Raw genomic sequence first — 12,176 nt, forward strand, 5'->3', positions numbered from 1 at the left:
TAATGTGAACATATGTATATTAAATCGAGAAAATAAAATACTTTAATAAATATATAGATACCGTTATATGAAGAAGACTGCTTGTTTGAGAACAGCAGGGTGCTGCAGGCAACTGTTAAAGGAACAGACCACTCTTTTTTGATTTTCACATATTTGCAGTATTTCCAAGCATTATTCATGAATGTGCATATCATTTTTGTCTATATGTTTGCATTGCCCCGTTTAACAGTGTAGCCAAATTAGGCATAGTAATGCAAGTCTATGGTACAAAATAAAACATCATCAAATGCACTTATAAACCATTTTAAAATTAATATAAAATTCACCACAGTGTAAAACGGAAATTTAATTCTGTCCAGTGATGACTTTTGGCTTGATGCTAAAGATACCAGTTACTTCCAGTGATTATGCTAAGCTATGCTAATAATTCTGATCCAATAAATCTAAGTACTGAAAACACTGAGAAGAAAATGATATGCACATTCATGAATAATGCTGGAAAATACTGTAAATATGTGAAAATCAAAAAAGGGTGGTCTGTTCCTTTAACCTTATGTGTACATTTAAAGAGAGATCACAGCACGATGCAATCGGAGCAAGTGTAGTTTTCGATGTGCACAAGCTATCGTTTTTTCTTAGCGTTCTACTGTCAGTACACGGCCCCCTCTCCTCCTCTCCCCTCCCCTCCCCTCCCTGCATTGATCTCCTCGTCAGTCCCCCTCCTGTCCTCAGTCGGGCCTACATCATGGTGAGAAAGTAGTTCAGCCGCAGGCCGAATCAATTGGCAGCCTTTTGAAAGTTGTTTTCGGTCCGAGCGCGCTCAACTCTCTTAATACACAAACCAGACTGCCAGACTATTAGCCATAAGAAGCAATGGGGTCCTATTGCTAGTTTCTTACTCGTAAAGAGGAAAGGGGTGGAGGGAGGGATCACATATTAAAGGCCATTCCCCGGGAAAGCCGGCCGGCCGGGTTGGATTGGATTGGATTGGGGAGGAGGGGGATGGGGGGGGGCTGGGACTTGGAAAGGCCTAACTACTCCCTCATCGCTGCCAAGTGAGAGTCTGCTGTCTTTCCCACAAACATGCTCTGGTTTCCTTTATGGAGCAGAGGTACATGAATTGAGTGTGGTTTTGCATGGCAGCGCCAAGTGCGGGAGAAAGCCCCGCGAGAGGCGGTGTGGAGGAGCTCATTTGTACACCATAAATGAGTGATTTCATGGCATGACTGAGGGACGCGCTCTGGACATAAAGCAAGGGGAGTGATGTGGTACTGTTGACACCAGTGCTGTGTGTGTGTGTGTTTGTGTGTGTCTGTGTGTGTGTGTGTTTCTTTTTGTGTGTGTGTGGGTGTATGCGTGTTGGTATGCGTTCGTGTGAGTGTACACACGGGTTAGGGCACATCGCACATGTTGGGAGGGATGCGAGTGTGCATGCTGCGTGTGTATGTGTGCGCGTGTATCTGTATGTGCGTGCATGTGTGTGTCTGTGTGATTGTCTGTTTGTGAGGCTGCGTGTATGTGTGGGTGCGTGCATGCAGACAGGAATGTAGGCCAGAGCTGAAACCAATGGGGCCCAGTCAAATGGTCATGACTGCAAAGACCCATTGATCCACACAGGAATCATATGACCTCCTGCAGAGCCGGTCAGAAGCCCATATAAATTCGGGTCATTAGAGCAGAAAAGGCAAATTCGATCCCATTGTAGTTTTATGAATATATTTTTATTAATAACAATAATTCATCCTGCATGCAAATAGGGTGGGGTTTTTGCATGATTTCACTGCTGTCGGAGTCCAGATTTATAATCACAATGACTTTCAATGCTGCAATGACTTTCAATACTTGCACTATTTTGACATAACTAGCAAAATAGTCTCCTGCCCAGCAGATAACTCTTCCTGGTAAGAACCCCCCCTGTAGTTTGATTTTTTTTTGGTTTCTGGTAGTTTTGATCAGTGTTTGACAGAGGCTTGCACTGAAGCACTTGCTGATGGAGAGCGAAATGATCTGAAATTGGTCTCTTTGCCTTTAACCACAGCTATTTGACAGTCTTCACGTTCAGGAGGCACAAAGACACATTATTGATTTTTACCCCACCACCCGACCCCCCCACTTTCTAAGAACCCCCTCCCCCCACCACCACCACCACCACCATCCCCCACCGCCGCCTGCCTCCCTTCTGCACGGGCTTTTGTCTTTTCTTCAGCTGTCGAGATTGAAAGTGGATTAAATTACAGACTTTTAGCTGCTTATTTGTCTTGTTTGTTTACAGATGGTAAACAAAACACATCCTGGACACTGTTTACGACCAAATATCATTTAGCATTAGAATCATGTGCGAAAACGGCAAGGTCATTGTCGGATGAAAAGGAGGGTTCTCTGATCATTAGACTCATTGTTTTCACATAAATGCTTAGCAGTATGATGACTAAAAAGATAAATGGTGCCTTTGTAAATTGATTTCTTTTAAATATACCCAAGAGACATTTTAAAAAGGTATACATTACTGTCAGAGGAGGATTTCAACCGAAATATACAGTCATTTACTGTATATTGAATATGTAAATGAAGCAACTGGAAAATACATGTATGTTATTTTGTTTATTTTAAGTGGTTTCATTGCTCTCGTGCGCGCGCGCACACACACACACACACACACACACACACACACACACACACACACACACACACACACACACACACACACACACACACACACACACACACACACACACACACACACACAGCTACTACCCAGAAGTAGACTTAAAAAAGCTAATACCCAAAAGTAGACTTAAAAGCATACACATACACCCTTATCACCATCTGCACATCCCACTCTTACTTTCTTTACAATGTACTGTCTATCCAGTGAGGATTTTTGTTCAGTGTTTATTTTTTTCTTGCTATCTTATTGTTTTTTTACTCACACTGACGTAAAGATTTTCTCTCCTTCTGTGTTGCAGGGTTTAGTCGAGCAGCTCTTCCGTTCGGATTAGTGAGGCGAGAGTTGTCCTGCGAGGGCTACCCCATCGATCTCCGCTGTCCGGGAAGTGATGTCATCATGATCGAGACCGCCAACTACGGCCGAACGGACGACAAGATCTGTGACGCCGACCCATTTCAGATGGAGAACATAAACTGCTACCTCCCAGATGCCTTCAAAATCATGTCACAGAGGTAAGGTTCGCCCTCTGTTACTTCACAAACCATGTCAGGGAGGCAACCTAAAACCATGTCAGGGAGGTAACCTAATCCTGTATGTTTCTGTGTATCTGAAAGACAGAGCAACAATGAGGTCAAGGGTTCGATTCCCATAAGCATACATACTAGAGAAATCTAAACTTTTGTTTCGGTTTACAGTTTCTCCTCTTCTTAAGATCTTGTCTACAAGAGCAAATTGAAAAATGGGTTCAGGGGTGAAGATCCTTTTTCCATTTTTTTCCAAAATTGTGTTGCTGTGGTAGTCCTAATGCAGCCCCAGGCTTGGTATATAAAAAGCTACCAGACTCCATTTTCATGATCTAAACTAGTGTTTCTCAACAGGGGCGCTACAGCATTGGGGAGCCCTAGGGGGGCATTGAGAAGGATACAACTGAGTGGGGGTGGGGCTTAGTTCCCATTGGGGGCCATTAGTCTATTTTATTTTTCAATACTAAGGGGGGCGTTGGCAGGCTTATGATTATGTCGAGGACAGGGCGTTTGTTCATAAAAGATTGAGAACCACTGTTCTAAACCATGCTGACTGCAGTGCACATGGCTCTGCTGGATGTTGGGTGTGTCCAATCGGCTTTTGTTGCTTACTCAGTGAAACAAATCTGCCGTGCAAAACAAGAACGCAGTAACTCAAAATGGTCGGAAAAAAAATTGGTTTTAAACTACCTCATTTGTCTTGTGACAAAAAAATGGTGGTCCAACACCGTCCCGTTTTGGAGAAAAATCATTTTGAAGGTGCAAAAATTACCAAAAAAAAGTTACTGCGGAGTTGGATTAAAGGTTACGTCGTGCAAAACAAAAACGCAGTAAGTCGGTGAGTTACTGCTGCACTTTCCAATGGGAATGGTTTGGGAGTAGACAGTAATACTAGCCAAGAACGCACTAACTCCTGCAGTAACTCCATTTTGTGGCAGTAATACCAGCCAAGAACGCAGTAACTCTGTTTTTTGTGGTAAAAAGACACATAAATGTTGTTTTTTCTGGGTTTTTTGTGTGCATTAAATTTCTATCCTGAAAAAGCATGACCAGGAAGTGTCACAACCACTTTACCGACAACACAGTTGTCGCGGCACATAGGAAACTTTGAAGCCTTTTTTCTCAGTTTGTAGTTTTCCGAGTTACTGCGTTCTTGTTTTGTAGGGCAGAAATGTTCAGCGCACCAGGCACTATGTACTGTATAATATGTCATCAGTTGTCCTTATTTGCTAATCAATCCGGTGGTGGGTTTTATGGGTAATCTGAAATAAACAAACCAGCAGCAGTGTTTAACCTCTAAATCCCAACTTTAGGGCCCACACGAAAAACAACATAGGGAATTTTCCTCGGCTAATGAGCATCCAGTAAACAACAATACAAAACAATAAACAATAATAGACAGTCCCTCCAGTTTTTCGCGATTCCGCGATCGCGTGGATTCATGCAAATTCAATGAAATGCCGCATAATTTCACGATGCCACGTAATTCCTGTAAAGCCGCATATTTCCCGCAAAATTTCCTCTTTTTCCCCTTCAACATTCTGTGGAGTTTATAGGCAGCTACATCTTGCCAGCCTATGTTTTAAAAAAATCTCTAACTTATAGCGATTCCCAAGTTGTCTCCACCCATCGCACAACGTGAACGTTGAAACGTGTGGTTGCTTTAATGCAGCCTACATTTTAACAGTTTAAATACCTCCAGTCCAAGCAGCACAATCGAAACTATTGGCTATCTAGCTTACAAGTTTGGCTGGTATCCAATAAGACGAGTCAAGTGACAGTATGGTCTTGCGAAGAGTGCAGAGAATTACGTCGCGCGTGTGTGTGTGAGCGAGAGAGGGAGAGAGAGGGAGCGATTCCAAACTTGTCTCCATCCATCGCACAACGTGAAAGTTAACGTGTAGGCCTATGCTTTAATGCAGCCTAAATTGTACCAGTTTTGCCTACTCTACAAGCAGCACAATAGAAACTATTGGCTATCTGGCTTGCAAGTTTTGCTGGTCTATCCAACAAGATCAGTCAAGTGACATAGGTCTTGCGAAGAGTGCAAGCGTCGCTTGTGTGTGTGTGAGCGAGAGAACTAGAGAGAGTAGAGAGAGGCGCGCGCTTCCCAAAAGCACTCTGCAGAAAGGAAAGGGCAAGGCGAGGTCTCCAAATATATGACAAAATGCAGCTTATTTTAGTAAAGTAGACATCAGGGAAGTATTTTGTTTAATAGCAACGCCGGTTCATATTGCTCTGAAAGACACTGAAGTCTATGCCTATATTTTAATGGGTTTACGCGCGCGAGGTCACCTAACTGTAGTGACGCCCGGTGGTATTACGAGAGGAAAACGATAGCACTTGGGCAAACAGTAAAGTCAGTTTAGCCATGCATACCTGCCTATGATGAACCAGTTTTGTCGTTTGAAAAAACACTCTTCCCGGCGCTAAAGCAAACTGCCATTTCTGACTGACCCAGATGAAATCGCACGGAACTCCACGATTGAGATGACATCGCATAGGCTATATTTCCCACCGCTTATCACAGTAGCCGACAGTGAAACATTGTTCTTATGAAGCTGGCGGGAGACGTGCACATCTTAAGCTAAGCCTGCTTAGACTGATTGTGGTTTTCAGTTACCAAAAAAAAACCCAGAAAGGGGTGCAAAATCTTTGCAAAAAATGAGAAAATCCCGCAAAATCTTTGCAAAAAATGAGAAAATGCCGCCACAAAATCAGACATTTTGACCGCAAAAATCACAAAATCCCAGTGCAAAATCCTGGAGGGACTGAATAGAGAATGATGAGCTCAGGTTTTCGTGGATTTGCTATTGCAAGGATGGTTTGGCCAGAACCCGACGCAAGAATGTCCTTCACAGCAGAGGAAGCCGATCTGCTCTTGAATGAAGTAAAATGACAGTTTCCTCATGCATGAAATGAAAGCAACAGAGCAGATCTATCACACTTGCAGAGTTTGGGCCGTCCGCTTTACCACAGGTGTGTCTGGATGTAGCCTACCTGTGGTTACAATATGTACATCTTGTACACCAAGTGTAAACATCAAAAATATCTGGCTAGCTTGCTTTGAGCCACCAAAATGATAAAAGAGAAGTTTTTTTTTTAAACGTTTTTAAGATATTGTTTTAACTTCAAAACTTTTACTCATAACAAATAGCTATTGAAGGCAGATAACTTAAACTGTTGGCTCAATGCATGAACAAAGCAATGAAATGGATTATCATATTATATTACGTCTAACCATATTTTATTTTACTGAGGTAATAAAACAAATGAATTATACTATTAATATTACTAGTGCAGAGCCTGTAGGGCCTATTTACCCGTGTTATGTTTTGTACTGTATGAAACCTCAATGGTGTAACCTACCATACCATCTTACCGTAATAGGCTGATGGTAACATGTAGACCTATTATAGTAGAGCAATGAGAACTTGAGTGGAGACTTATAGATGAGTTATTGTTGAGGTAGATGAAAACAGGTGAAAGGTACAGGAGATAACAATAAAATAATATTACATTTTTTATTAGGATAGCAGACATACCTGAGAAATTAGGCTAAATATATGCATGACCTTTTTCAGTATAGTCTATAATTGTTTGTAGGCTACATTGCTGAATTCTTGAAATGAGTCATTAGGATGATGAGATGCTATAGGCTACATGGTTGAGTAGCTGAAATAGCTAAATAAAACTGAGGTAATGGTTTTGCTTCAGTGTAACAGTGAATGAATGAACAAAGCGGTGTAATGTGTAGTTTGTGAATATTTACATTCCGACGATCAGAATGTGTTGGACTTACTCAATGCAAATTGCTTTCGCCATTGGAAAGCCAAGCCCCTTGCAGCGTAAGTCATTGTCATATGCGAAGCAGGTAGCTTCGAGAACAGGCGTGCACGTGATAATTGAGGAAGTGGGTTTTGCAGCAGGTGTTTGTCTGCGGTGCTCAGTGGACTTAATTATGGAATGTTGGGTTTTGTAGCAGGTGTATCGCCTGCACTGTTGATTCCATGCCTATGCAGAGAATTCCAAGGCTATGCTCAGAGCGGCAAAGCGTCACAAGGCAATGAAAATTAGTTTAACTAATTTCTTCTGTATTTTATGTTGTCATGGTGTGAAAGTTTGCACTGCACACCACCGCACCACTAGAAAGTCACCTTTTAAAGTGGAGATCCTTTGGAGGAGTGGTGTGGGTGTTGTGCCAGGCACAGACAGACAGACAGACAGACAGACAGACAGACAGACAGACAGACAGACAGACAGACAGACAGACAGACAGACAGACAAATAAACATACAAGAGGACACACAGACAGATGTTGCATTATTAGATAGATAAAACTAACAGTCTATGAAATAGTCATGTCAATCATCGAATGAAGAAAGATGGAAGTTTGTGAAACTTGTGTACAAGTTGTTTATTTGTTGTAATCAACCTGTCATCTCACAAAGGGGCGAAATTCTCCTGTCTTCACTTAAGTCGGTTTTACGCACGCACCTTTTACGCGCGTTGATCCTGCGCGTATTCTCCCCTCTGAAATAATACCACACCCCTCACGCTTAACTCCACGCGTAGCTCAACATGGGCGTGATATATGCTACAAACCCCAACTCCGATGAATTTGGGACGTTTGGTAAACAGTGAATAAAATCAGAATGCTATCATTTTCAAAACATTCAATCTATTCATTAGATGGAGAATAGTGAAAAGACAACATATTAAGTGTTAAAACCGAGAAAAAATATTGTTTTGGGGGACATATGTACTCATTTCTAATTTGATAAATCCAACACGTCTCAAAAGAGTTGGGACGGGGACAGTAAATGGCAGCAAATGTCGAGGAAGAGTACAATAGACAACACTTAACAGTTAAATACATTAACGGATGAGATTTTATATAAAAAGCAGTGTTACAGTTGATGAAACGTTTTGTTAAAAATGGAGTTTGGTGTGTTGCCTAGACAAGGCTGGAAATTAACAACTGATTTAAAAGGTTGATCATTGCCTCTTATTGCCCACAGTAACATCATTGCCCACAGTAACAGCCACATTGTATTTGCTGACTTTTAAAAGCGCTTCTCCACTTCTCTGTACAGTAACGTGACATTAATACCATTGGAAATATGTGGATCTCAGCTGTCCGTCAGCATATGACACTTACATGCATGCTGAAGAAAGAACAAGGAAATTGATCGTCGTAAAAAAACTGAGACTTTATATTCTGTCGCAGACATGGGAATTAATTGGGCATGGGAATGCAACGTCAAGCCAGGATTTAAGCATGCAGCTGATAGGGTGTAGGCTACTAAAGACCTGAAGCGAAATCAGTGGAATCAGTTCAGAAAGTTTAATAGGCTTCATGCACATATGCACGAGTTCCAATAAATCGCAAAAGTTGAGGAGTTGCAATAAAAACCCTTTACTTAACGTGGCTACAACATAGTAAAAAATGGTGAAGGTTCGTTTTGAATAGGCATACTTTGGGTGGCTGTTTGGACGACTGTCTTTAGTCTGACGTGCCTTGTCAATTTGCGCATGGTGCAAATTGGTTTTGATTACCGTCCGTGGGCCCAACATGATGATCCTCAAACTGATTAATTAATTAATTAATTGCTTTTATTTGTAAGTTCACGGATATGAGAACATGCTCTGGGCAACTGGTCATATTTTGTCACAGTTTATATGTGGAACAGTGAATGAATTTCGATTTGGACCCACACTGACGGTAAGCAACATCAGCAAAGCATTGGCCTACCGTGTAACATGCTGTTTTACCTCATAGTGGCGCTTTACCTTACTACAGCCCTTTGATTCACGATAACGGAAAAGCGCGTAAGTGGACGGGAGAATACGCTTAGGATTGATTTACATGAGAAACACCCTGATTTTGGCCTGTCCCCACCCAAAGTGCACAACTGGTGATATCCTGTTGTAAGCCCCGCTTAATCACTGACTTGAGTCAGCGCGGAGGCACTGTTGCACGCTTTTTTTTACTTACGCGGGTGGGAGAATACTAGCCTCGCGAGCCATCCTACGTACTTCCGCCAAAGGATTGGCTCCACTACTGTAGTCTGGCCGTGCTTCTCTGTGGAGTGCTTGGAGCAGTAGAATTTTGATTGCAACGCCCCCCCAGAAAACAGCCAATAATCGAATACGCCCCCCACGTGGGGACGAAAGGGGGAGAACGCTCGTGACAATGACGTACACATCTGCGCCAGAGCCATTGGTCTGCACTATGTTGTTGTTGAGTAACTGCCAGCGATTGGGTGAGAGGTGTCCAATAATTTCAAACTATAACTGAGTGCAAACTTCCTGCTTCCTACAATCGCTTCAGAGCAAACAAATGCCAGACCATAAATACGAAATGAAATGGTAGTATTATGGGATGGTCAGGACCAGGCTAGGAGAATACAGCCCTAAGTAAGCATTTTGTCAACTTTAAATGAAATGCATTGAAAAACACATGGTATTTGTTAGCCTCGCGAGCCATCCTACGTACTTCAGTCAAAGGATTGGCTCCACTATTGTAGTCTGGCCGTGCTTCTCTGTGGAGTGCCTGGAGCAGTAGAATTTTGATTGCAACGCCCCCCCCAGAAAACAGCAAATAAGCGAATACGCCCCCCACGTGGGGGCGAAAGGGGGAGGACGCTCGTGACAATGACGTACACATCTGCGCCAGAGCCATTTGTCTGCACTATGTTGTTGTTGAGTAACTGCCAGCGATTGGGTGAGAGGTGTCCAATAATTTCAAACCATAACTGAGTGCAAACTTCTTGCTTCCTACAATCGCTTCAGCGCAAACAAATGCCAGACCATAAATACGAAATGAAATGGTAGTATTATGGGATGGTCAGGACCAGGCTAGTATTTGTAATAATTTGACAAATGTTTTCTGAACATTTTAAGGGCATCACAATACTTTCCTGGCATGTACTTTCTTTAATCTTGTTGTCTTGTTGACAAAGTGTCTTGCTTTAGCACAGCATACGTATAAGTAAGTGTAAGCTGAGTTTGAATCTGGAAACAACCACCAATTTCAAAGGAGCACCCCGCAGGTGTTCAGTGGAGTGCAGGAGTATGTACTTTTAAAGCCATCAGTTTGAAAATGAATACCTTGGTAACCAAGAAAGAAATCCTCGCAAACCTTTGCCCAGCAACATAGATTGTCATCAATTGCTATACATTTACATTTCTCAATAGCGGCTTTTCTGTACAAAATCTGCCAGCACTAAGAGTAATTCACTTCAATGCTAAAATATTGTGAAAAACCATCCATATGAAACACAATACTTTGGTTTGTTTTTCTGATAAAATATTGGAGTTCACAAGATTAACCAGTTTAAAACTGCTGTATGTTGACATGATAGACATGTGGGATGGATACACCTAAAAATGCTAAACATGCTACCATGGTCTAGATAACAATTGATTGTATGGGTTTTAAGGGCTTGGTGATGCTATTATACATAGGTCATAGTGAAGCATCATGTAATTTTTACACTTAGCTATAATTGAGATTGAGAAAATCAGTTTTAAACAAATATCACTCAACCACTAAACTTTCCTCTGAATTGCCATTTCTGAGAGCTAGCAGTTTCCCGAACTGTTCTGTATGTCCAAGCTAAGTAGGCTATTCATGGTCTTGTCCTTTAATAAATGGTTCTAATGTAGGCCTAAGGCGTTTTTTCCCGATTTCCCCATTCTTAGCCATATAAGCGTTCATGATTCATGGAAGGGATTGAGCCTTTCCTGCCCAAACATCCCTGGTATATATTTGCAATTTGTCACACAAAGGGTTACTGGAGATGAAGAAGAACAGATTTTTCGGCAGAATCTGGCATCATTCGCAACGGCACAGCTAGGGCATCGCAGACAGGCCCAAAAAGAGCTTGCTGTGATCATGTAAGATCTTCATTGCTCACACATCACGACGGATAGATTTCCAATGGCGTTGAGATGTTTTGGCTGCTCTACATTCCGTATGTTCTAAATGAAAGCCTTTGGATATCAAAGCTAGAGGGAAGAGCGGATCTCTGTTCCTAGCGTCTTGCCCGTCGGAGGTCCAGATTCGGCTGTTTGGTGCACATGACAGTAATAAGTGATCAAGGGTTGTCCTGCACAGTTAATTAGTCTGTCTGGATGTTGACAGTGACTGCACAATCAAAGTTGTCACTTTCTTTTACGGTCTCCGGTGAGCATACCATCTTGTAGCGGCTGTCGCTGTGTAGCGGAAGAGACACAAAAACATGTGATTGTGTGGAAACCAATTCACCAATTATGCATTCTGATTGCTGTATATTGTAACAATTGGGTGTTGCAGTGGCACTCTTGATCAACGGGACACGCGAGATGATTTGATTTGGACTTTGATGATGCCTTGATTCCCATCAGTGGGGAAATTGAGTCAGTCAGGGTCAGACAGGGGCCAAGCAGCCCAAATTGGATTAAAATTCAAAGTAGAAACTCTCACAAAGTGAATTTCCCCGAGTCTGGTGTGGTCTTGCTACTGCATGTGACCCCCATTTCCCGACCTGACTCTCCTGTCCTTTAAGGTTTTAATAATACCCTGGCTATTGTTAGATACATTATTCAAAAAAGGGGCCACAAAATGAGCAAGGGCCTGATTAGCAGCCCACCAAATGCCTTTCAGTTGTTATATGCACACAGCCTGTCAAGTGGGTTGTTTCTCTGACATTTGTAAGTGCAACATGACAGTCTCTTTTGACATTAAGTATTTAAATTAAGACATGCTGTCTATTGAGCAACAATATAGTCTTTCATTATAGTCTGGCATTTTGGAGTGTGGAGGAATATGGATATTCTTGGGGTTGCACAGTTGTCTCAACTCGGAGAGGCTGTTTGTTGAACAGGGAGGGGGGGGGGTGTTGAGAGATGAGATGGTATCACTAGCGATGGGGCTACTAACTCCAAAATGCCATTGGGACTCAAAATGTCTTCATCTTGATGACATTATCTCCTCACTC

At 42.2% G+C, this 12,176-nt stretch overlaps 1 protein-coding gene across 6 annotated transcripts in view; it reads left to right on the forward strand.

Annotated features, from left to right (window-relative positions):
- adgrl2a (adhesion G protein-coupled receptor L2a) overlaps positions 1-12,176 on the forward strand; it is a 113,825-nt gene that overhangs the window by 45,972 nt on the left and 55,677 nt on the right. For all 6 annotated transcript variants that reach the window (XM_063201722.1, XM_063201724.1, XM_063201728.1 and 3 more), the window contains exon 3: positions 2,967-3,180. In XM_063201722.1, the coding sequence (XP_063057792.1) occupies positions 2,967-3,180 (214 nt within the window). The remainder of the gene's footprint in view (positions 1-2,966; positions 3,181-12,176) is intronic.

Source organism: Engraulis encrasicolus, chromosome 6, assembly GCF_034702125.1.
Source record: "Engraulis encrasicolus isolate BLACKSEA-1 chromosome 6, IST_EnEncr_1.0, whole genome shotgun sequence".
NCBI lineage: Eukaryota > Metazoa > Chordata > Actinopteri > Clupeiformes > Engraulidae > Engraulis > Engraulis encrasicolus.